The following is a 23,636-nucleotide window of genomic DNA, read 5'->3' as shown; positions in this document are numbered from 1 at the left end:
AAAAGATGAACGTCTGAGCGACGATATCGTCGATGTTCGTCACGCTCTGATGTTTCTCCCGATCCCTGGCCTGAATCAGCAGATGGATCATGTCCAGCCTGACGAAGCCCTGTTCGTCTCGCGCCCTCACCGATTCCGAGATAACATTGTAAAAGAACTTCATCCCTGACTTCGAGAACAACGATAAACCCGTCATCCGCCATAGACGAGGACTCAGACGGAACAGCATTATTTTGATCATACGGATGAAACTAGTTAAATCGGTGATACCTGTGCCCGCCTTGTAGAACTCGTTCTCAGGATCGTTCAAGGAGTTCAGATTGATGCCAAAAGCTACGCTGGCGATCACGTCGTTTGTATACTTTCTGAAGTAATCTTTGATGTCCACCATGGAACAGAGCTCCGGATGTTGGTGCAGACAGTCGACGAAATCGTGAGAGCATTTGGACACCAGACCGAACATGAATCGCATTTTCTTCGATGTGAAGAACGGGCTCAAAGTATTCCTCATATCTCGCCAACGGTTATCCAACAAGGAGAACACATTCCTTCCGAATATCGGATCCATCTCTTCAGGTATGAAACTTCGATGATTGGGAAAGTGGTCGAAATACTTTACGCTCACCTCTCTGATCAGTTTCGGATCCCGGAATATAACGAGGGGAACAGTATTTTCCATCCCCCCGATGTACGCTGCGTCTGGGTGACTGTAGTACAGGAATGACAGATAATCTGGGAATGATACTCGTCCTAACAGCACTTGCCACGACATTCCAAGCAACGGTGTCGCCTGCATGTATGGGACACCACGTTTCTTCCAGTATGTCAGCTCTTGGTACAGCAACGCGACCACCTTCACCGAGCATACGGTGATCAGGGTGATCAGCAATATCCCGAAAACAGTCCATGTTGACACAGGCTCCATCGTCGAAAACGTACACAACGAATGTCCGTATCTTATTAGAGCCTCTTATATATGTAACGAGCTCACCTCCACCGGAGGAACGAGCCAAGGGAGATGATCGTGAGTCGCGAAAATCTTGAACGACACTGCTCGGGATGAGGTCATTGAATCCAATATTTTGAGATAACAGATATTTTTTTCAAGATTCCTTCTGATAGGCGTATCATCATTTTGAAAGGAGTATTAAGTGTGATTCTGCATTATTGCAATCGATAAGTGGAATAATTAATTTCACCGCTTAACAGTTATGAGATATAAATAATATTTACGCCCACGATGTCGATGATCAGTCCGTATCTTATTAGAGCCCCTATAAATATAACGAACTCACCTATACACGAAGAATAAACCGTGGGAGATGATCGTGATTCGCGGAGATCTCGAACGACATTGCTCGGGATGAGGTCGTTGAACCATACATTTTGAGATAGCAGATATTTTTTTTTCAGGGTTTCTTCTGATAGGCGTATCACCATTTTAAAAGGAGTATTAAGTGTGATTCTGTATTATTGCAATCGATAGGTGGAACAATTAATTTCATCGCTTGATAGTTATCAGATAGAAAGAGTATTTACTCGCACGATGTCGATGATCAGTCTGTATCTTATTAGGGCCCCTTATAAGTCTAACGAGCTCACCTATACGCGAAGAACTGAGCCATGGGAGATGGTCGTGATTCGCGAAAATCATGAATAACATCACTCGGGATGAGGTCGTTGAACCGTATATTTTGAGATAACAGCTATTTTTTTCAAGATTCCTTCTGATAGGCGTATCACCCTTTTGATAGACGTATCACCATTTTGAAAGGTATATTAAGCGTGATTCTGTATAGCCGCCGATAGATAGAACAATTAATTTCATCGCTTGAGAATTATCAGATATAAAGGGCATTTACCCCGCGATGTCGAAGATCGAACGATAGATTAGTCTGATTAGATATTGCCTTATTTTTTAAAAAGTTGATACGATGTGTATTGTTCGATAAGAAAGTTTAAAATATACGTTTTTATTTATAAATACATATAATCGTTCATGAGAAGGACTGAAGAAAATGGAGAATAGATGGAAGAAATAATGAAAGAAGAGATGAGAGTGAAAGGAGAGACGAGCAGAAGCGGAGGTCCAAGATAGGGAAAGGGGTGTATTTCTGTGTGTGAACAAACGGGGGTAGAATTGAGAAAATAGAATTGTAAATGCACAGGGTAAGCGCAGATTAAGGAAGCTTGTAAATAGGAAGAAATTGTAACCCTTAGGGGAATCAATGAAGTTTATATAAACATATAATTTTTTATGCAATTGATCTTCCCGAAAGAACTAACTTGTTCTCTATAGCAGACATTTTACTCGCTGATAAAAAAACGAAAAAGGAAAAGGTATGTTTAAAGCTTCTACTGTAATAATAACACTGGAAATTAATAAATCGAAAGTTTCCTTCAGGGTTCCTTTTGGGGGCGACCTTACAGTAAGATCTAACCGAGACGTCTCAACCCAATCACTTGTTATTAATTAATTGTAAAACTGAGGACAGTCATACATCTGACTACCATACTGTTATATCGTTCGCGATTTATTGTAACGCTGCCATTTCGGCAGGCCATGTTAAATTAAACATTACATTATTCTCGTTTAGTCATGTCGTGACTATTCTTCTGCCATTCGAGATCTCTTCTCGACACAGTCTCTATCAATTTTTCTTGGGGCACGACGATATCGAGGCCATATCAAGGGGTCATGGGACGAGCTACAGGCTACAGAATTCGGCCAGGGTACGCAGAGAGTACACGGAAGTGTTCAGAGAACACGCAGAGCAGCGCTGGGCAAAGTTGACTCCTGGGAGCTAAACGCTATCCCCACCATCCTTACTGTGGAGGAACAGAGACAGTGTCTGCTTCTTTTGTCTGCGAAAGCACACGGCGCGAAAGAAAGAGTGGAAGGGGAAGCAGGCGTATGAAGGACACCTACGCTGCTCAGCGCTGACGTAGGTGTACCGTGAATTGGGGTAACTTTGACTCGGTCAGGGGTAACTTTGTCCCAAATTTAGAAAATGTTCGATTACCTTGACATAACTCAAGGTCACTTTGATATCTCAAAAAGGGATAAGATTTAAAAATTCAAATTGCATCCACCCGATGCGTCCTTTAAAATGGTACATAATTCATTAAATCGTTTTCTGATGCATCCAATAGGTAACGAGTTATTTTAGATAGTAGTTGTTATTGACTCACCCTGTATTTTTAAAAATATATAGTACGAAGAAACTCTTGATATTGCCATATTGAGGATGCATTGCTTCCTCAGATCTGATATTAAAAATCTGCAGAAGCAATATATGCTCGATATGGGTATATCTAAAGTATATTCGTAAATTATATTTTGAAAAAGATATGGTGAAATTATTGTTTGGCCAGAAACTTTTGGCGGCCACTGTATATACAATCACAGTACAGGCAGAAATTTTGCCACGTAGTTATAAATTAAGGGATGAGGGGGGGGGACTAGACACCAAAAGGTGTCAGAATTAATACAAACTTCATTTTACAACATTTTGTGGCACAGCTTCCTCTTGCACTGGGCCCTTCAATTTATCCGTAGCAGAACACGGCCGACCGTAGAAACGTTCGAAAGAGAATACGGGTGACAATTCTAAGAGTGAATGTTTAGCGAGATACTTATACTAAACTGTAGAAAATTAAAAAGTAGTCACATCTTGCAATCTTTTCGTGTGTATAAACCATTGTGTATAGATAACACTAATCACGTGCTGTAATTTATTACTCGCTTGTTACTTTTGTTTAAAATAAATTTAAATATAAGTATATCACTCTTTACATTAGAATTCAAATTGACTTTGAAATCGGGAATGAAAAAAAAATTATTAATGACAAACTAACAGGGGAAAGCTTCCTAAAGAAGGTTATAATATAAACCATAGCGTCATAAACAGTTAAAAATATGCCCAACTCTTAATTTTGAGTAAATAGCATACACAAGATGAAAGTTTCAACAAATACCATCTCAAACATGAAGAAAAACGCAGAAATTTTATGAAATATGTGGTTATAATCAAAATTTCTATTAAAACGTCGCATGATATATTAACATAAAGTATAAATGTAAAAATTAGTTCTTTCAATAATATTAATTTATGTACTGGAATTTATTTAAAACATGAATGTAAACATAAAAGCTATGGCAATTGCAATTGAAATAAAAAATGAAAACAAGTTCATTTCGTATTATTTCGATAAAGAGAGACCAGAAATACACAAATTTTCATTTTGACGACAACAAAACAAGTGATCATTATCGATTTAAGCCATTTTAAAATATAATTGTCAGATTTGTAATCACTTACCGATAAACACGAAAATCTGATGGTGTGAGTACCGTAGCAACATCGAAATGGAGATGGTCTGAAAGAAGAATAATTTAATATTACATTAATCCGTGCTCGAAACATAGATTTAATGAAATGTTCATGTACCAAATTAATAAAAGATGTTATATCGTTTAAAAACCTGCAAACCTCCCAAAAATATACGAGGAGTTATGAAATTCGTAAAATATTAATATTACGAAAGTCACTAATAGAATTCGAAAAAATAGGTATCTCTATCATTAACTAATATAATAGAAATTTTACGAGAAAATCAATTATTATAAATACAGTTGTAATACAAAATGTGCTATTGTATATCTATATCTAAAATATATTAAATACAATTTATATATGTTTATACGAGTTCATTAAAATGACCAATAATGTCGTTATCAATACAGACATCAACATTCGACACCCGGAAATACTGTACAATCTGCAGCAGATAATGCAAATACGTGTGATCCAATTCCGCGTGCAAAAATCAGTCAAAATTGTAAGGTAAATTGATTTCGTGCGAAACTTGATTACCACGCAAAAGAGTTTGAATAATTAACTGGTATATATATATATATATATATATATATATATACATTCAAAAAATATGTGATTATACACGATGTATGAAAAAAACAAGTGTAACAACGTCACCTGTTATATTTACAATACCTTCGTATGAACGGAATTTCACAGAAATCAGAAGCAGAGAGAACTTTACTTCGTGATTTGACGTACTTGTTTAATTACCAATTCAATAAGAACTTTATCAATATTGATTTATTGTATTCTATACGCTTCCATGCACCATAGATACCGTAATAATAATATCAATATATTACAGAAGAAATAATACCGCGCCATCGTCAATGTTTCCAACAAGTAGAAGCAGTAAGTATCAATAGTACGAAATCCCATGAATTTTCAATGCAAAGTTTATTTGGGAAAACAAACCTTGTTCGAAAAAATTTCATTTCACAATTTCGATTCAATTTCGCACGTGGATTTACCATGTCTTCGGTTGCACCACGATTTCCAACCGACCTGTCTACAGTATCGCTTACAACAAGTAGAAACAGTAAGCAATGGGCGGACACGTTACACAAATAGTATGCAGTAGAATGCGTATCCGATGAATATTCAGGTTAAAATGAGACAATAAAACTGACAAAAACCAGTAAATCTTTATTAGAAATCAAAATATAAAACCTCGATCACATTCGGGAAAGTTTTTATATTATTTTTAGCCCAATAAGATCCTTAAGAAGAGGAAGAATTTTCTACAAAATTTCTTTTTCTCCTCCACATAAGTGTGTATTACTCCCAACAATTAAATTTGCACTTTTACTCCTGACTTCAGATATTATTTTGAAAAATTTCTTTTCGCATAAGTTAATCTGCTCATCAGATTAGACGCACCATACGTTCGAATACTTGGAGGCAGTGGTGTCATTTGGATTAAAGTCGCTCGTGTACGAAATCACAGGAATCGGTACACGTCGTCGAAAAAAATATATTGTTATTTAATAAAAGGAGATTGTAACAAAGCTACGTTGCGAGACAAATTGCGAATCATGCGGTGCGCACTCGGTTACCGGGTTGGGAGTGAATAGTGCAATTGAATTGCGATCGGTTCCGATGGAACTAGCACCTGACACCCGGGAGATAATTTACTATTTGCAATGGACGACCTTAGCAACGGGAGCCGTTTAATCGTACATTGCAGATGCGCCGCTGTTATTTACAAGGTAAGTGACGAAAAAAATAGATCCGACTTGATATACCGCCCGGAACCCTGTTTCGAAGAAAATTCCAATACAAATTCAAATGTATAATAATACAAAAATCTTGTTTAAGCCAGTCAAGTGTTTTCCTCTGTATGGCATTCAAATCATTTTGGACTAGTGAATTTTTTTTACCGAAATTCACGTTTTCTTCATTTTTATATGATAATTCTTGGTGAAATAATAAAAAATAATGACAAACATCACGTATACGAACATTTGTTTACCCACATTTATAAATAAAGAATAGAGATGAGCAGGTATCGGTTGTTCACAGGCAACAATAAACAGTTACCTTGCAGAACTGACAATTTACGAACGAGTTTTCGTGGTAACTTTTAGTCACCAATACCAATTAACGTTTTACATAAATTGATTAACTACAATTACTTAGTAACTAATAGGAATTTTTTTAAATTCAACAGTTGTTTCTTCCTTTTGGTAATAAACATGCGCCATGAAAATCGAGCCAGAATATCTATTTCAAGGGATCAGATCAGTGTAATATTCTGAAAAGGAGCTTATTTTTGCGAACTATTTGTGCAAAGCTCAATCAACCGAATCTTTTGAACTTTGTATATTTACTTTTTAACTTTCAAATTCTGGGTTGAAAATTACAAGAATAGTAACAATTTGAAAATCCGGTATCAAAATCTTGATTTTTTTTGTACTTCACACTGACAAAACCATATAATTCCCGTTTTTCATAATTTATTTGATTCATCCACCAATAACATGTGCTTACTGTAACTAGGCCAAGTATCAAGTCGATAGGTTAATAATATTTTTTAATAATCTAGCACGCCACTTTAAAAAACGTGGTTTCAAATGTTTATTTCTATGCAACGTGTTAAAAGTTCATCAAAAGTCAAGTTGTCATATACAGGGTTTACAATTACTTGTACTTCTGGATCTAACCTTTCGTGTGCTACATGCGGTCGGCGCGTTAGAATCATTTACATGTTTGCAGAATCGGTACTTCCGCGAATTGTTAACTGAAACGCTGAAATAGCATTCTTGAGATGTACGATGAAAATACACAATAAAAAAAAAATCGATTTTTCACAAAATTATAATCGGAAGTTACCCTTAAGTTCCCTGTGCGCCTATTTTCCGGGCGACGAGGCTACAGAATAAGAAATTGAATCAAGGGTAAACTGATCTTGTATTCGATATGAGACACGAACAGATTTCCTAGAGGCGGAACAAACGGACACCCAACGAACAGAAAGGGAAACAGGAAGAAAAAAGCAGAAACGGGACGAAGAATAGTGTTGCACGCTGGGATTGTATTGTAACAGAATCGCCCGATACCGCGTGCACATGACACAAGAGATACCCCGGGTAGTAACGCGGGATGACGACAGTCTCGTACACGTGACTTCACGGTGGGTTAACCGACGGGGTGGTTCCATGTGGCACTCGAAACACCGGAGTAACATTCACGTGTTGTTGCACGGGGTCTGCCCCCAATGTCTCCCAGTCTCCAACTATACATTCGGGGCGCGTTTCCAAGGGATCTATGTATACACGGTCGGATACCACGTTGAACCCCCCTCCACCCGACGAAAGAGTAACAACGTATTTAATTCGAAACACGGGGGTTAACGATAATTACTGAGCAAATTGAATCGTCGGAATGTAGTACGAGACCTCCAATCGAGGGAGACCCTATACATAAATCTCTTAATTCGCGGCGGGACGTGTGAATTTGACCGTCGAAAAACAAAACGTTCCTTTCGTCCGTGAACGGAATTACAATCATAGAACGGTTTGTTCCGGGAATCGAGTAACGAGAACGATCACAGCGAAATCATGACGCTACGGCGCAGCCGGTTGTAACGAACTTCCGTATTCGTGCGAATATTTGAATTTAAAATGAAGCCGCGCGTCGAACGACGGCGATGTAATGTAATATCGCGGATTTAAGGGATGAAATTCGTTCGGGGTCTCGACCCCAAACGAATCGTGATACGCGTATGGTTCGGTGATGGTACGTTTCCTAACATTAATTAACATTGTTCAATAATAATCAGTGAGTCTTCAAAGTATTGTTTGTCAAGTTCAAACGGTTATTCTGGTTAAAATTACTCCGTGCATATTGAGTAATTGGCTTTTCTCTATACAATATCCGCCAGTCGTGTGCATAGACATGAACTGGATGTGTAGGCTGCTGTGCACGTTGCATTCGAATCGTGGTTAGTGGCGTACTGTATTACTCATTTGTTCTGACGGTGTGAACCCATTAAACACGAGCTAAGCTATTCGTTGGCCCGTGTATGATCCAATCACTTCCTAACACCCGGGGAATACCCCCCTGCCATCCCTCCATCCCCGCTGCCCCGCCACGAAATTTCGCGAGCCATCTGGCATTCCCGGTGTTTCACGTTGAAACACGTGGCTATCCGATAATGCACCGATTCGAGTGTCTAATTTGATTCTACGGCATAAGTTGCCTATTAATCAGACGTTTCATTCAACGGAACATTTATAATTAGTGGTGTAAAAAGGAAGAAAAAGAAAATATACATACATACAACGAAAAACGACTCGTAAGATAAATATAAAATTTACAAGAAGAATATTCTCGATTTAGCGGCTGGTGATGTTAATGAACCCGTTATTAAACCTATTTGAAGTATAACCGGTAGAAATTTTATGAAACACGATGTTAACGATTTTAAATCGTTTGAAAATACCTGGCGATCATTATCGTGTCGCTAACAACGCAATGGTACAACTTATTTGGAGACAATTTGATACGAAATTACCAGCTTGGGGCCCCTCTAACGAATACGATGCCCCCTAATAACGTTGATTTATGCCAGCCGGTTCAACTCCAAAGGGATCGTAGAATGTGAGGATACAGGAGGGCTGGGAGGATCGTACGCGGGTTATCTCAGTGCGTTACTTTGAATTGATTGCCGTATCCTTTTACACGTACCAGGTTGTCGTGTAGATATGCATGATACCATCCCCTTGACGGGGAGGAATATATCCGGATCGAAAACACGTAGCGCGTGAAACTATATCTAATTTACACCTTCAGAGAATTTTAGACTCATCACTGTTGATGCATCCGATACTCTGACGCATAGTTCATAATATAAATGGTGTAATTTATTCTCCGAACACGAGAAATAATCTAAATAAACTTGACAAATAGGAAATACTTTCCTTTATCAAGTTACTATCGAATAACACAATTATACATGAAAAAATAAATATTGTAAGGTGTGCTTACAGCAGACAAAATGTTTCAACGGATTAACACGATCGATAACACCGTATTGTTTCAAAAACGTTCATCAAAGACCACGCTAGGTTTCCATCATTATATTCAGTGGAATGTTCTTACCTCCTTGATTAAGTATTAAAAAAGAAGCACAAAACAGAGATAATAGATAAGATAAAATGTAGATGAATATTGCAAAGCACATTCTGCTTGTATCTAGGTAAATACACTGACTTAGAAATTGGAGTAACATATACGTGACAGTAGGGAGCGTGTTGATGTAACTTAGTTCTTAAAAACAGAAATTCATACTGATTTTACATCTCTTTGTATCGAGAAAATAGTAATTTAGTCTTATATTAACCCACTGACGGGTGCACCTCAGCAACTAGTATTGCAGACGAAATTTATATTCTGCTAAAGAAGACGAACGCTGTCTTCACCAATTTTTTATTGCATATATGACGTCTGAAATGACTCAATCAGTGTAATGTTTTCAATATAATACTGTTGTAACTGTGAAACGAAGACATACTGATTTTATAGCATAAATACTGTGGCGCGCGGACCAAATAGTTAAATTATTTATAACTGGATTAAAATAAATGCTAATTTTGTCAAATTCATTATAAATCTCTGTAAAAACTTGCGGTCTATATAATTGAAAATATATACTTACAAAGACTAACATGATAAAGAATGCAGCGAGATACGAAGTTCTAGCCATCCACATGCTAACAAATCGGTAATGTTCTCCAGTTACCACATTTCTGCAAAAAAAAAAAGGATTTAAAAACATATGAATCGTATTCAATTAAAAATGCAGTCATACTTAATACGTTTCATCCTTTAAAGAATTATTTACCTCAAAAACCCGTTATTGTCTTCGTGCTCTGCTAGTGTCTTAATACTCGCCATGAGTAAATCATCATATCCCAAGATTTCATCGAGTATTAGTCTTGAAAAATCATCACCAAAACATTTATCATTCACTGGATCCAAAGTAACAATTTTTACAGGAATATTTAACCTTTGTCTGGCAACGGGCGATAATCTCAAAAAACCATATTCTAATGAATATTCTACAATGTAACCATCATCTAAAAAAATAAGTAATTTTAAATAATACTGATAAAGTATTAAATTGTAATGATCATTTTTATTTAATTAAGAGAATGTAAAATTCACTTATCAAAATTTGTTAACTTTACCGTACCTGTTCTTGTTACTTTATCATTTTCAGAGTTCTGTTCTTTTAAAGGTTGAATGACATCTTCTGTGTTGGTTTTATTTGGATCTTCTTCTCCAGTATTGTTCTGTGCGTTTGTTAGTTGTACTATTTTCTCATCCGAAGTCTAAAATGTTTATTTCGAATAATATTTACAACGAAATCATATTTACAATGTAAATAAGTTCTCTGATATTTCTGTTCAGTTATTGATACTAACTTCTTTACTATCTGCATCTACTTCATTCCACATTTTGGTTGAATACAATGGACTTGTTGTTGTGTTACTTATACTTAAATTTGGATCTTGTGTCTCTTGGAGGGCAATAGCACTTCTGGTAGCTGTTTCTTTTTCAGATAATGTTAAACTGTCATGATTTTCTTCAGTGGATATTTTGGCAGTATCCCTATCTTTATCAACGGCAGATGGTTCAATATTAATGAACCTACCACTGAAATGAGAAATGAATAACATAACACAAACAGTTAACATATAAAATAAAGAAGACTAACAATAATACTTCATTATTATAGTAAATTTACCCTTACACATCTCTAGGTAATATGCCCAAAGTATTAATTGAATGATCAACTTTTTCTTGTCTAAGTTTCTCTTCTTTTGCATAACTCTTCTCTATACTATAGTCTTCTCCTCCGTTTCTAAGTATTTCAACTCTTAATATGCCATCCCGTGGCCAATCATCTCTTATGTGTTCTAAACAATTAATTGGTGCTCGTGAAAATACTATGTGAATATAGGCCAACACGAAGAATGCTAGTATAGCCTGAAAAGTTGCATATGTTTAATACATTGTTAAATTTACTGCTGTAATGTTTATTTAGAAGATAAAATGAGATAATAATTAAATAAAACATTATGTACCTTTAATAGAACTACAAATTCTATTAATCTTCTGACAGGCCTTGGAAATGTTCTTGCATAACTTAATGCAACTTTAATGAATATTGCATGAAATAATCTGTCTCGTACATTAACTAATGGGTTTTGATTATTATTATTCCTAGTATTGTTCATGTTATTATTATAGGTTCTCCAAGTTGCTCCACCAGCAATACGATTATTAGGTACAGTTGCACCGTTCTGATTATTAGGTACAGTTGCACCGTTCTGATTATTTGTCACTGGTATGACACCGCCATCCGCTTGTGACATTTTAAATATTATATATTTGTTTTGAACAAGTAATGTTGTAGTTAATATGTTGCTCACATATAATCCCCATGTATTATATTTTTTAAAAAATACTTATATTTGATATATATACATTTCCAGATTTAAAGAGCTCTTAAGGTATTCTGAAACAAAAAAGAATAATTATATAATACAGAGTGACCACAAATTAATGCATATGGGTATTCATGGTCAACATCATAACGTATTCTATACATGTAAACTAATAATTTACAATATGTTATATTTTTTATACACAAATATTTCTACATTAATCAATTATACATCTTCATTTAATTCAAAATTATTATCCAAATTATTTATTACATTTAACATTTGATATTATATGAAAAACATAATTGTACATATTTTTACAATAGAATAATGATTTATTATTATAATGATAGAAGTTGTAAGTTAAAAAAAATTAATCATAATACAATGAATATACATTTTAAATAAACAGTTTTATTCGATGAATGTATTTGATATAGATAAAATAAATGTTCAAATAATAGATTGTTGCAGATATTACAGTACACTTTAGTTTATGATTAAAATTTAGATACATATAAATAATTTTCCTCTAAACATATACATATATACATGTTCTGAAATATTATATACATATATGTATGTGTATATAAAACAAGACTTCTTAATATCTCATTCTTCTATGTAACAGCTAATAGAAATGAAACAATAAAATTTGCAAACAGGTAACAAAAATTTCATATGTTAAATTAATTATTAATGTAATCACAACCAACGTGGAACATAACAATTTAAAGGACCATAACCTATTTAACAATCACAATTTTAGTTGGAAACCAACAACAATTTTAAGAAAATGTTGATATACTTACAAAATTACGAATAAAACTTGCTTTTTATTGACTTCATGAACAATAAACAAATAACTGATAATGTAAAAGAAAAGGTCTGTGTAGCAAAACATATTTTGTTACGTAATTAAGTAATTCAAAATAATAATAATTGGGTATCATGCATACATTTAGAAAACATTATTTATTCTGCATTTCAATAAATACGTATATATTTCCTTTTAGGTAAATCGTTCTAACCCGGACGTGACATTTCACAGCTGACACTCAGACCGCTGACAAAATTTCACGTTAAATCGATTGCATCGTACCTTGTTTGAAAGCTGAACAATAAATATAACGTTGTATTTTCAACAATACTGTTCTTTCGTGTGTCACTATAGATAATAACAGATTCGTAACAATACAAGTTGTAAGTATTAACAAATTCGATTCTCGTCAAATTGTCACTTCATCATCATATGCAATCATATGTTTTGATATTCCAGAACACGTATATTTAGACCCTAGCTCCACAAAACTGCCAACTCTATAGTACTACAAAATTTACTGTTCATGATTCTGAAAGTCTCTATCCAATCCTCCTTTTTCATTGGACATTCGTAGTTAATCAACCAATAAAATAATTTGATTGCCTTAAACTGTTCATTGATACGATAATTTTAAATCCAAGTGAAACACGGGAAACACTCCGAAACGACGAAAATTTACCAACGTAAAAGGAAACACGATCCTCGATGTTTTGAATTTTAACCGATGTTCACCGATGTTATACTTTCAAAAGTATTATTCAATTATTAGAAGACTGCGAGACCTTTGGCGATTTTAGATTTTCTGTATTCTTTTATGAAAATAGAAATTTATTTTTGTCCTTCAAAACCTTCGAAAATTGCAAATAAAGCTAAAGTATTATTGAATCTCCACTACGTTATGTGTTTCGTTGAATTTCATATTGTACATTAGTATCGTAAATGCAAAAATCTACAATCCAATTATTACTTTAATTTAACTCAACGATATTGTTAATGTATTATTGAGTATATTGCTATGTAAGTTTAAACAGACAAATACTCTTGGGATAAACAAATGTATTTATAACTTAATACATACATCAGGTGGTATGTAAAATTTGGAAAATATTACAACTTTCAACAGTTTGATAGTATTACTAATAATTATGAATTCGCCAATATCACCACAAACTCCTTTGAGCTTCGAATTAAAAACAATTATAAACAACAGAAATGTTTTGAGTATGAGGAGTCGCATGAGAGGTATAGTTGGATAGTTCATCTTTCTGCCTAATATAAACTTAAATATAAAATTTAATACATATACTTTTAGTACTTAACAGTCTGAATGAAAGTAATCAGAAACATTTAGAAGAAAAGGAAAAAAATCTAAGATCTCAAGCAGTGCAAGAAATTTTAACAACGGAAGTTACTTATTTACATCAATTGGAAATCTTAATGGAGGTATTTTTTTATATTTATTTATATTTATTTTATAATGTTTGAAATTATAAATGGCATCAAAATAAATTAATGATTTTTTCAGTTCTTTATACAACCTATGGTTAAAAAAAAATTATTAGATCACATTCTCCTTTCAACATTGTCTGAAAACATAAAAACATTGTACAATGTTAGTGGAGAATTAGTTATGGAATTAAAACAGGACCCACACAACATAGCTGGTGCATTCCATAAACTTGCTCCATTTTTTAAATTATACTCTGTTTATGCTTATGATTATGAACAAGTTTTATCTTTATTACAGGTATTACATTTCAAAATTTCTTAAATGGATATTATTTCTATACTACAATATGTTGTATGTAAGAAATGTTTTTTTCAGTCAAAACAAGAGAGTAACTTTGCATTTAAAGATTTTATCAGTAAACAAGAATCAAGACCAGAAGTTGGTAGAAAATTACCTTCATTATTAATTACACCTATACAAAGGGTACCTAGGTATAAATTACTTTTACAAGAAGTCTTGCAACATACTCCAAATAAACATAAAGAGTATAATCTTTTACAAGGTAAGTATGAAGTAATAATTAAAATTACTTGTATTGTAAAACAATATAACTTTGATTTTGAGTACTTGAATTTTTTAGTATGCTTAGTAGAAATTGAAAAAGCAGCAAGACATATAAATGCTTTAGTTGAACAGCATGAAGAAGCACAGAAGTTATTAAAACTTCAAAGATGTATTATGAATCCAATTAATTTGGTGAAACCTGATAGAAAATTGATTAAACAAGGTGCTTTAATGAGAGTGTCAAGACGAGGGAATTCTGCATATAGAAGATATTTTGTTCTTCTCAGTGACACTTTACTATATTGTAAGGGAGATCCACAAACTTCATTAACTGTTTGTTGCGTTTTACCTCTGAATAAATGTAAAGTTGAATGCGTTTTAAGCGGCGGATTGTTTCGTGTAACTTGTTTAAATGAGATACTCTTACTTTATTCAGAGAAAGACGATAGCAATTTATGGATAGAAGCAATACAAAACTCTATAAAAAAGGTATTACTAAATATTATTTTAATATAAATACTTCATATAACAGAATTGATACAATTTATTTTGTTATTTTAGTATGCAGAATGTAGACAGACTTTACGAAAAGATAGCAGTTCAAGAAAACCATTGAGACATAATAATCTTAATCTTTTTCCATCTGAAAATATACCAGTAGTAGCCAATAAGAGAAAAAGATCAGATGGAGAATCTGAGGTTGATATTATAAGTTTTTTGTTGGGAAAACTCTGCCATTTTATTTCTGTAAATAAAACTAAAATTATACATAACTATATGTTCGTTAAATTAACAGGTTAATCTGGATGCATCAAGGATTATGTATCTCAAAAAAGATAACGAAGCAGATGCAGATGTACAACTGGAAAATAATTGCTTCATACTATTAAAAAGATTTAAGAAACTGAAAAATAGTAATAATTCAGAATATGTTGAATCATGTTTACATAATATTAATTGTGTAAGTTTCAATAATCAAATATAAAGAATATAAGTGATAAATAATACAATTATTATTCATTTATATGTATTTCTTTGTAGAATGTTATGGGCAAAGAAAATGAATATTTTCTAGAGAACACAGCACCGTCTTTATCACCTGTTTCATCTTCAAATTTTGAACAAGCTACGTCAACATTGAAATGTGTTACTGATTTTTTTTTATCTATTGGATCATCTTTAAAAGAGTTTTTTAGATTTAAATAAGACAATTATAGTTACACGCGATAATAAAATTGACGAAGTAATGAAATAATTAATCTGTATCATTTACATTTATTTCCTAATTTCCTACTAAAAATAATTAGAAGATAATGATAAGGTTCATACACTAATTCAAAAAATGAATTACATTTTCTCGTCTAGGAAATATCCAACATAGATAACTACGTAGTCAGTGCTTGCAGACATTGAGTAGTGTGTTTATATGTATCTAATCACTAAGTTCAGATAAAAATGCAATTAATAAGTGGTTTTCGTTATTTATTATTACATAAAGATACGAATTTGATAATTTTTAATGGATATGAAAATATATCGGCTTGCATAAAAAATCCCTAGACTTGTCTGAACGGAGTCATGTCCAATACCTATATAAAATGATAAGAGAATCGATTTTTTTATCATATAATTAAGAAAATATCATTTCTGATTCAGGTAGGACAAATCTTTAAGCGTACAAGAGAAGATAACAAAGATAACGCTTGCACGTAAAGAAGATACTAATCACAGATGTGACAAAAATTGTGTTCTTCATATCAGACAATTGCAATCAAAAGAAAAAGAAGCTAATTTGTTTATTAAATTATGTTTTATGCGCATATCTATACGATTAATATGTTAAGAAAAGCACCTTTGGCTTTGAAATTTATTTATTAAAGTACACATACAATTCGAATAAATTTTATAGTAGGTTATGTTTACATATTGTAATAAAGGTAATCAATAGAAAGTGAATGATTATATCTCAAAACTTACACGTATATATATAGTTGTTATCCTAAAACTAATAGAGAAATATATTTTATTTAAAAAGAAACTCAAAGAAGATATTAGAGTAAATTTGATATTTTTATAGAATATACATTTGGTAAACATTGCATAGAATTTAACAATTATAAGTTATAGTAAGAAATGGTTATGCATATTGAAACAATTGCTATTAAATTATTAGTTTCTTATGTATTGCGAATAATACTTTGCAAAATGAATATACAATAAGGAGTTTCCAATTACATTCCATTGTTAAAAGCAAGCTCATGTCTTAAATATATATCACACAAAATATTCTGTATGTATCTTAATAACATTTACATTAATTGATTGTTGTATAAAGAAGCTTAGTTTGAAATTGAAATAATTCAAATGGTTAAGTCTTTTATAGTTTGACATGATAGAAATGTTTTTATAATATAATCTAATATATGACTTTTCATCCTTATGCAGGTGATTAATATAAATATGTTCATTCATTCTAGAGAACACAATATTCTTTAAAGATGAATGGTATAATTCCTGAAATGGAACAAAAAATCAGTCAACTGGAAAGGGGAACTGTGGTAACTAAATTTTTTTCAAGGAAGAGGCCAGAGAAAAATACTCTTATGATACGAAGAGAAACTAGACAAATTATTTGGGCAAGAAGCGCAACATTTAGACCTTGTGATGAATCTGGTAAAAGTGTCTTCTTCCTTTAACAAATTACATAATCCATCAGTTTAACATGTCATTGTGTTCAAAAGAAAGTAGTATTAAACTTTTGGTTCATTGTTATTTGTTATATATTCATCCACCATTGTACATCTTTGAATTGGCAAAAAACAATAGAAGTATCAGCAAATATGTATCTCTGAGTACTTGAAGTAATAATTTTTCTTAAATTATATATATTAATTTGATGTCAATATGTTGAATATATTGAATAAACATGATATCAATGTTGAAATAAAATTCGACCTAATATTTTAGGCACACATTTTGCATGGTTATGAAGATATATCTACAGCAAAAATGGGCAAAATATTATCTGAGGATACTAGTTATAGGTCAAAAACGTGAAGGAAAGGTCATTGTGAATAGTGTATATGGGTGAGTTTATGACAAAGATACAACATAAGTCAATTAATAAATTTCGTACAGTAAGATTTTCTATACATGTTTGTGTCTCACATAATTAAATTATACTTCTTTGGTGACTTGATGATTTAATAATTCAATAGTACATTAAACACTATTATATTACATGCACCTTAGTGGACATTTCCTTCAGTTTTGGTCTACAAACAAATGTGCCCATGGATACTGTTGATATATTAAATCTGCCCTATAGGATATCATGGGGATTTAATTTAAGAAAAAAAAAATTACTAATATTATACCTAATAGCAAATATTAATATAACACATAAGTTGAAGAATAAAAGTACCTTATACATGGCATAGTTTGAGTATTTTCTCTTATCTCGGATTATGTAAACAATTCCTTTGCAGATAGTTTTAATATGTATTATGTGTGGACATGATTATATGTGGTGTAGTAAGTATTAAAGATTTTATTTATTCTGATTTTAGTTGAAATTCGAGAAATCAAGGGAATTAAAAAAGGAAAATATTCTAAGGACTTTGAAAAATGGCCAGAAGATGCAAAAAGGACAGAATTCTCGAGTTGTTTTGTTATATATTATGGTTCAGAATTTCGTCTTAAAACACTTTCGATCTCTGGTAAATACATTTTTATCTTTCTATTACTGTATAAATGATTACTCTAATATTTATTTTTGATATTTACGTACATATATTTTTATTATCTGACATATAAATGTTTCTTATAGTATACTTGTTGCATGCACTTGCTTTTATGTATTTATTTCAGCCCTTAGTGAAAAAGAATGTCATCTTTGGGTACATGGGCTACAATATTTAGTTCAAGACACTATAAAAGCTCCATATCCTTTACAAGTTGAAAGATGGCTAAGAAAAGAGTTTTATGCAATGGAAAATTCAAGAGAAACGTAAAAAATTTATAATTCTTCACTCATAACTTTAGATTCCTTTTGTTTTTATATACTTTTTTTTATATTAACTTCAATCAATTATTATAGATGATATATATAAGTTCATTAATTTCATACATGTCTAATTTGATAATTTACATTTCCAGAGTTACATTGAAAGATGTGAAAGCATTTTTACTTAGAGTTAATTGTAAAGTAGCAACAAACAGACTTAGAGAACTTTTTCAAGAAATAGATACGGGAAACAGAAACGAACTTGGTTTCGACGATTTTGTTGGACTTTACCATAAACTTATGTTCGATCAAAATGTAAGTTTTTGAACATTCAGTGCTGTATACATTGGTATTTTTCATAACAAATTTACTGTTAATAGGTTATCTTTTTGTCAAACTTCGGTATATATTGTGTGTTTGTGTTTACAGAATTTTCTAGATTGGAGGAAATTACTCAATTATTCGAAAACAGGACCGATTGTTACTGTTCATGACTTTCAGAACTTTTTAATAACTGAACAACAAGACCCTTTAGGAAATAATGAGATAGAAGTTTCACGTTTTATTAGAGATTATTTACAAGATCCCCAAAGAGATGTACAGGAACCGCACTTCACGTTTTCTGAATTCATCGATTTCTTATTTTCAAAGCAAAATTGTGTTTGGGATTCCAAATATTCTGAAATATACCATGATATGAACAAACCTCTTTCACATTATTGGATAGCTTCATCACATAACACGTAAGGACATTATTTTTACAAACAAAATTGCTTATACAATGATAAAGAAGAGAATTAATTATACGTTTTTTTTAGCTATCTAATGGGTGATCAGATTAGTAGTGAAAGTAGTTGTCAAGCGTATGTACGTGCTTTAAGATCTGGTTGCAGATGCATAGAACTTGATTGTTGGGATGGACCAGATGGGATGCCATTTATTTTTCATGGCCATACGCTTACCACAAAAATAAAATTTCTGGATGTCATTAAAACCATTAGAGAGCATGCTTTTGTTACTTCAATGTAAGCATAAATAAAATATTCGTATAAGTTTTACAGCAAGAGTCAAGACATAAATATGTATTTTTGTATAGATATCCTGTGATTCTATCGATTGAGGATAATTGCACGCTGCCTCAACAACGTAAAATGGCAATTACCATGCAAGAAGTATTTGGTGACATGCTGTTAGTTCAACCTGTAGATAAACATGAAACTTGTTTGCCATCGCCTCATGCATTGATACAAAAAATTATATTAAAGCATAAAAAGTTACCTGATGGTGTCGATGAGACGTCATTCCTCATTCGAAATGATGAAAGCAGACAAGAAGTGGACCTCAGAAATACAGTAAAAAATGGTATTCTTTATCTGGAAGATCCTGTCGATAAAGAATGGAATCCACATTTCTTTGTACTGACTCAACAAAAGTTATTCTATACGGACACGTTTTCTAGAACACCGGACACTGAACACGATGATGACGAAGAAGATGTTGTTCAACGGCCTACAGATGTATATACTCAAATATAATGTTCTATAAATGTATATATTATTAATTATCACCTTATTGAATTCTAGTATTTATTGTAACACAGGGTGTGCCCAATGATGAATTACATTTTGGAGAAAAATGGTTTCATGGCAAACTGGCAAGAGGCAGAGAAGAAGCAGAAGAACTACTACGCCGTTATTCGCATCTTGGAGATGGTACTTTTTTAGTTCGACAATGCGTTACGTTTGTAGGCGATTACTGTCTTTCCTTTTGGCGTAAAGGCAAAGTAAATCATTGTCGTATTAAACTGAAGCAAGAGATGGGTCAAACACAATATTATCTTATTGACACTAATTGCTTCGATAGTTTGTACAGTTTAATTACGCATTATCGTAATCATCCATTAAGGAGCCAAGTAAGGGCAACCAAGATACTGTATTACTTCTTCTGATAACATAATCATTTAATTAACTAATGTTACGTATGAAATAAAATAGGAATTTTTAATCACGCTTCAAGAACCCGTTCCACAACCAAATAAACATGAAGAGAAAGAATGGTGGCATGTCGATTGTAGCCGTACTTTGGCCGAGGAAATGTTAAAACGCATTCCTACGGATGGTGCATTTTTGGTCAGGCCAAGTGAAAAAGAAAGCAATTCTTATGCTATTTCATTTAGGTAAAGTGTTCTGAATATCTATCATTATGGAAGATGACAATATTTTAATATTTTTTTTTTTATTACAGAGCAGAAAAAAAGATTAAGCATTGTAGAATTAAACAAGAAGGGCGTTTATATACTATTGATACAATACAGTTTGAAAGTTTAGTCGAATTAGTTAATTATTATGAAAGGCATCCATTGTATAAAAAAATAAAGTTAAGCCATCCTGTAAATCAAGACGTTATTAGAAGAATGGGACTAGTACGTTTTTTTTTAAATACTTATTTAGTTACTATTTGTTCGTGATATATTTATTTAATTATATTTTCTCATTTAGGATGTCGATGACAGCTCTGTTTATGGTATTCCCGGTTACATGGATCCTACGAGTTTTACATCAAAAGTGAGTTATAAAATAATAGATGTGTAATTCCGTAAACATGATACAATTAATGTATGTTAAAGGTAACTGTGAAAGCTATCTATGATTATACAGCAAGGAGAGATGATGAATTAACGTTAGTGAAACATGCTATAATAACAAATGTTCATCGACAAAGTGGTGGTTGGTGGCGGGGAGACTATGGAGGTAAAAAGCAACATTGGTTTCCAGCTAATTATGTAGAAGAAATAGAACCTCAAGATAATCAGGGAGATGTATGTCTACACTTTTTTGTATTAAACTTTACTTTTTCATTTTACCCTCAGTTATTTAATATCACTATGTTATTAATTTTAGTCAACAGATTCTATGATGTTTGGTAACCTTCAAAAAGGCTCATTGGATATTATGGGTGCTGTTGTTGAGCTAAGAGTAGGTGGAAGACCTGGATTAGAATGGATATTGAGAATTCAAAGTCCTAGTATGGTTTCAGCGTTTGAAGTGGCTACTTCTTCCAAAGATACTGCATTAGAATGGATGTCAAGTATTAAAGAAACAGTACAAAGTGCAAGTGTCCGGGTAAGTGTACACAATTGTTTGTAAATAAATTCCAAAATTACACATGTGCATCTTTTCTCTAGGAAAATCAGCACAAAGAAATGGAACGTGCATGGAGAATAGCAAAAGAAATGTCAAATTTAATAGTTTATTGCAGATCGGTTGCATTTAATTTAGACAGAATAAGAACCAAAGGTTTCGTATTTAATGAAATGAGTAGCTTTCCTGAAACAAAAGCAGAAAAACTTATGTGTCAACAAGAGAATAAATTTTTCTTGAAATACCATCAGGTAAGACCATACAGGATTATCAAACATAAATTACGTTTACAACATTAAATATGGCTATAATAATATAAATGTAATTTTGTAGGTTCAATTTAGTAGAGTATATCCCAAAGGACAACGTATTGATTCGTCGAATTATAATCCTGTGCCAATGTGGAATTCCGGATGTCAGATGGTAGCATTAAATTATCAAACTGGAGATAAGTCGATGCAGCTCAACCAAGCGAAATTTAGTGAAAATGGCAACTGCGGTTATATTTTGAAACCTGAATTTATGTTTAGGGATGATTTTATTCCCCAAGACAAAAATAGCTTATATGGTGTAGAATCTCTTAAATTTAATATAAAAATTATTGGCGCTAGACATTTAATTAGATCAGGACGGCGTATAGCAAATCCTTTGGTCGAAATTGAAATCGTAGGAGCAGATTTTGATACCGGTACAAAACTGAGAACTAAAACGATTCGTAAGTAAAATAATATCACACTTATCACAATTTCGACAACTATGTAGTAACTATTTAAAATTGCAGCTGATAATGGATTTAATCCCATGTGGAATGAGTCTTGTGAGTTTGAAGTAGCTAATCCATACTTCGCATTCATACGATTTGTTGTGCAGGACGTAGATATGTTTGATGATAGTAATTTCATTGGACATGCCACTTATCCTGTTTGTATAAGTTACAAAAATATTTTTTTATGATTGTTAATTGAATACAGTATTTTCAGTAATATATTTGTATATTTAGGTACGGTGTTTACGATCAGGTTACAGAAATGTCCCATTAAAGAATAATTATAGCGAAGATCTAGAACTTGCATCACTGTTAATACATCTTCGAATTACACCCTCAAGTGTAAGTATAAAATTTACGTGCAATTTACTTCTATTTTATATCGACAAATTTGTTGTTTATATTATAAATAATTGTTCTAGATGCACACGCATAATTTATAAAATAATGCTAAATCGCACGGACACCTTGACGTATTTTATACATATCAAAATCGAGAAGAGGTAAACAGTTTAATGAATATTACTTCCATTTAAATCTCGTATTTGTATTTATACTCTAAATTCTGTTATTGAAGTTTTCGTTTGTCTGCAATATCATTAGATGAAATATGTTAAACACAAGTTTATGTAGATAAAAAATTTCCATAAAAGATTGGTTATTTACAAGAACTATGTTTCAAATTGAAATGTATGGTTACAAGAAGGAACTCAAGTACCTTTTTGACCACTCAATGCGTAATTTAGGAACCTTATTGTTACAAAGAATATCGAAGGGATCCAGTAAAACGTCGATTATCTGAATGTCAATTATCGAAACTTCGATTCTCTTAAGTACCGATTATGGGAATGATACAAATATTCTAAATGTTTATTTTAGAAGGACTACGAATGAAAATGTTTCATTTGCTTTTTATATTAAACTTACCGCATGTTCTTTCATACAATAAACATCAATCTTCCAAAATCGTCCAATTTCTAGACGTTTTATAATTAGTCGTATATATTTGCAATTTTGGTTCTCCTGGACCATATATTCGAAAAACCAGTTA

At 32.4% G+C, this 23,636-nt stretch overlaps 3 protein-coding genes across 4 annotated transcripts in view; 2 read left to right on the top strand and 1 right to left on the bottom strand.

Moving 5' to 3' along the window:
* LOC107194164 (membralin) overlaps positions 1–11,824 on the bottom strand; it is a 111,108-nt gene extending 99,284 nt beyond the window's left edge. For both annotated transcript variants that reach the window (XM_015583733.1, XM_015583734.1), the window contains exons 1-7: positions 11,474–11,824; positions 11,140–11,375; positions 10,811–11,042; positions 10,579–10,717; positions 10,228–10,462; positions 10,042–10,132; positions 4,323–4,380 (exon numbers count right to left, since the gene is read on the bottom strand). In XM_015583733.1, coding sequence (XP_015439219.1) covers positions 4,323–4,380; positions 10,042–10,132; positions 10,228–10,462; positions 10,579–10,717; positions 10,811–11,042; positions 11,140–11,375; positions 11,474–11,764 — 1,282 coding nt within the window. In that variant the 5' untranslated portion in view covers positions 11,765–11,824. The remainder of the gene's footprint in view (positions 1–4,322; positions 4,381–10,041; positions 10,133–10,227; positions 10,463–10,578; positions 10,718–10,810; positions 11,043–11,139; positions 11,376–11,473) is intronic.
* A 1,980-nt stretch (positions 11,825–13,804) lies between these two features.
* Positions 13,805–15,891, top strand: LOC107194120 (rac guanine nucleotide exchange factor JJ-like). The gene is made up of 8 exons (XM_015583686.1): positions 13,805–13,901; positions 13,972–14,102; positions 14,185–14,406; positions 14,485–14,671; positions 14,750–15,162; positions 15,235–15,372; positions 15,470–15,634; positions 15,715–15,891. Exons 1-8 carry the CDS (start codon positions 13,805–13,807, stop codon positions 15,877–15,879), a joined length of 1,518 nt encoding a protein of 505 aa, XP_015439172.1. The 3' UTR covers positions 15,880–15,891.
* A 1,280-nt stretch (positions 15,892–17,171) lies between these two features.
* On the top strand, positions 17,172–23,028 carry LOC107194041 (1-phosphatidylinositol 4,5-bisphosphate phosphodiesterase gamma-1). Its single transcript, XM_015583605.1, has 18 exons — positions 17,172–17,346; positions 18,243–18,392; positions 18,544–18,682; positions 18,832–18,994; positions 19,109–19,422; positions 19,498–19,704; positions 19,776–20,196; positions 20,280–20,591; positions 20,674–20,855; positions 20,924–21,101; positions 21,178–21,243; positions 21,306–21,497; positions 21,580–21,801; positions 21,864–22,070; positions 22,153–22,534; positions 22,601–22,740; positions 22,820–22,927; positions 23,008–23,028. Exons 1-18 carry the CDS (start codon positions 17,172–17,174, stop codon positions 23,026–23,028), a joined length of 3,579 nt encoding a protein of 1,192 aa, XP_015439091.1.
* The last annotated feature ends 608 nt before the right edge of the window (positions 23,029–23,636 follow it).

Source organism: Dufourea novaeangliae, unplaced genomic scaffold, assembly GCF_001272555.1.
Source record: "Dufourea novaeangliae isolate 0120121106 unplaced genomic scaffold, ASM127255v1 scaffold21, whole genome shotgun sequence".
Classification (NCBI taxonomy): Eukaryota; Metazoa; Arthropoda; class Insecta; order Hymenoptera; family Halictidae; genus Dufourea; species Dufourea novaeangliae.
Note: the sequence above shows the minus strand (reverse complement) of the source record. Positions and strands in the feature narration are given on the sequence as shown.

What these genes read in the sequence shown, in the direction of transcription:
- LOC107194041 (XM_015583605.1), top strand. Translation starts at nt 17,172, where the DNA reads ATGAATGGTATAATTCCTGAAATGGAACAAAAAATCAGTCAACTGGAA. An exon ending in TTATTAGAAGAATGGGACTA is followed by an intron (nt 21,102 to 21,177) that starts GTACGTTTTTTT and finishes TTTCTCATTTAG; the next exon opens with GATGTCGATGACAGCTCTGT. An exon ending in TTGGACATGCCACTTATCCT is followed by an intron (nt 22,741 to 22,819) that starts GTTTGTATAAGT and finishes TTGTATATTTAG; the next exon opens with GTACGGTGTTTACGATCAGG.
- LOC107194120 (XM_015583686.1), top strand. Translation starts at nt 13,805, where the DNA reads ATGAATTCGCCAATATCACCACAAACTCCTTTGAGCTTCGAATTAAAA. An exon ending in TATGAGGAGTCGCATGAGAG is followed by an intron (nt 13,902 to 13,971) that starts GTATAGTTGGAT and finishes ATATACTTTTAG; the next exon opens with TACTTAACAGTCTGAATGAA. An exon ending in AAGTTTTATCTTTATTACAG is followed by an intron (nt 14,407 to 14,484) that starts GTATTACATTTC and finishes TGTTTTTTTCAG; the next exon opens with TCAAAACAAGAGAGTAACTT.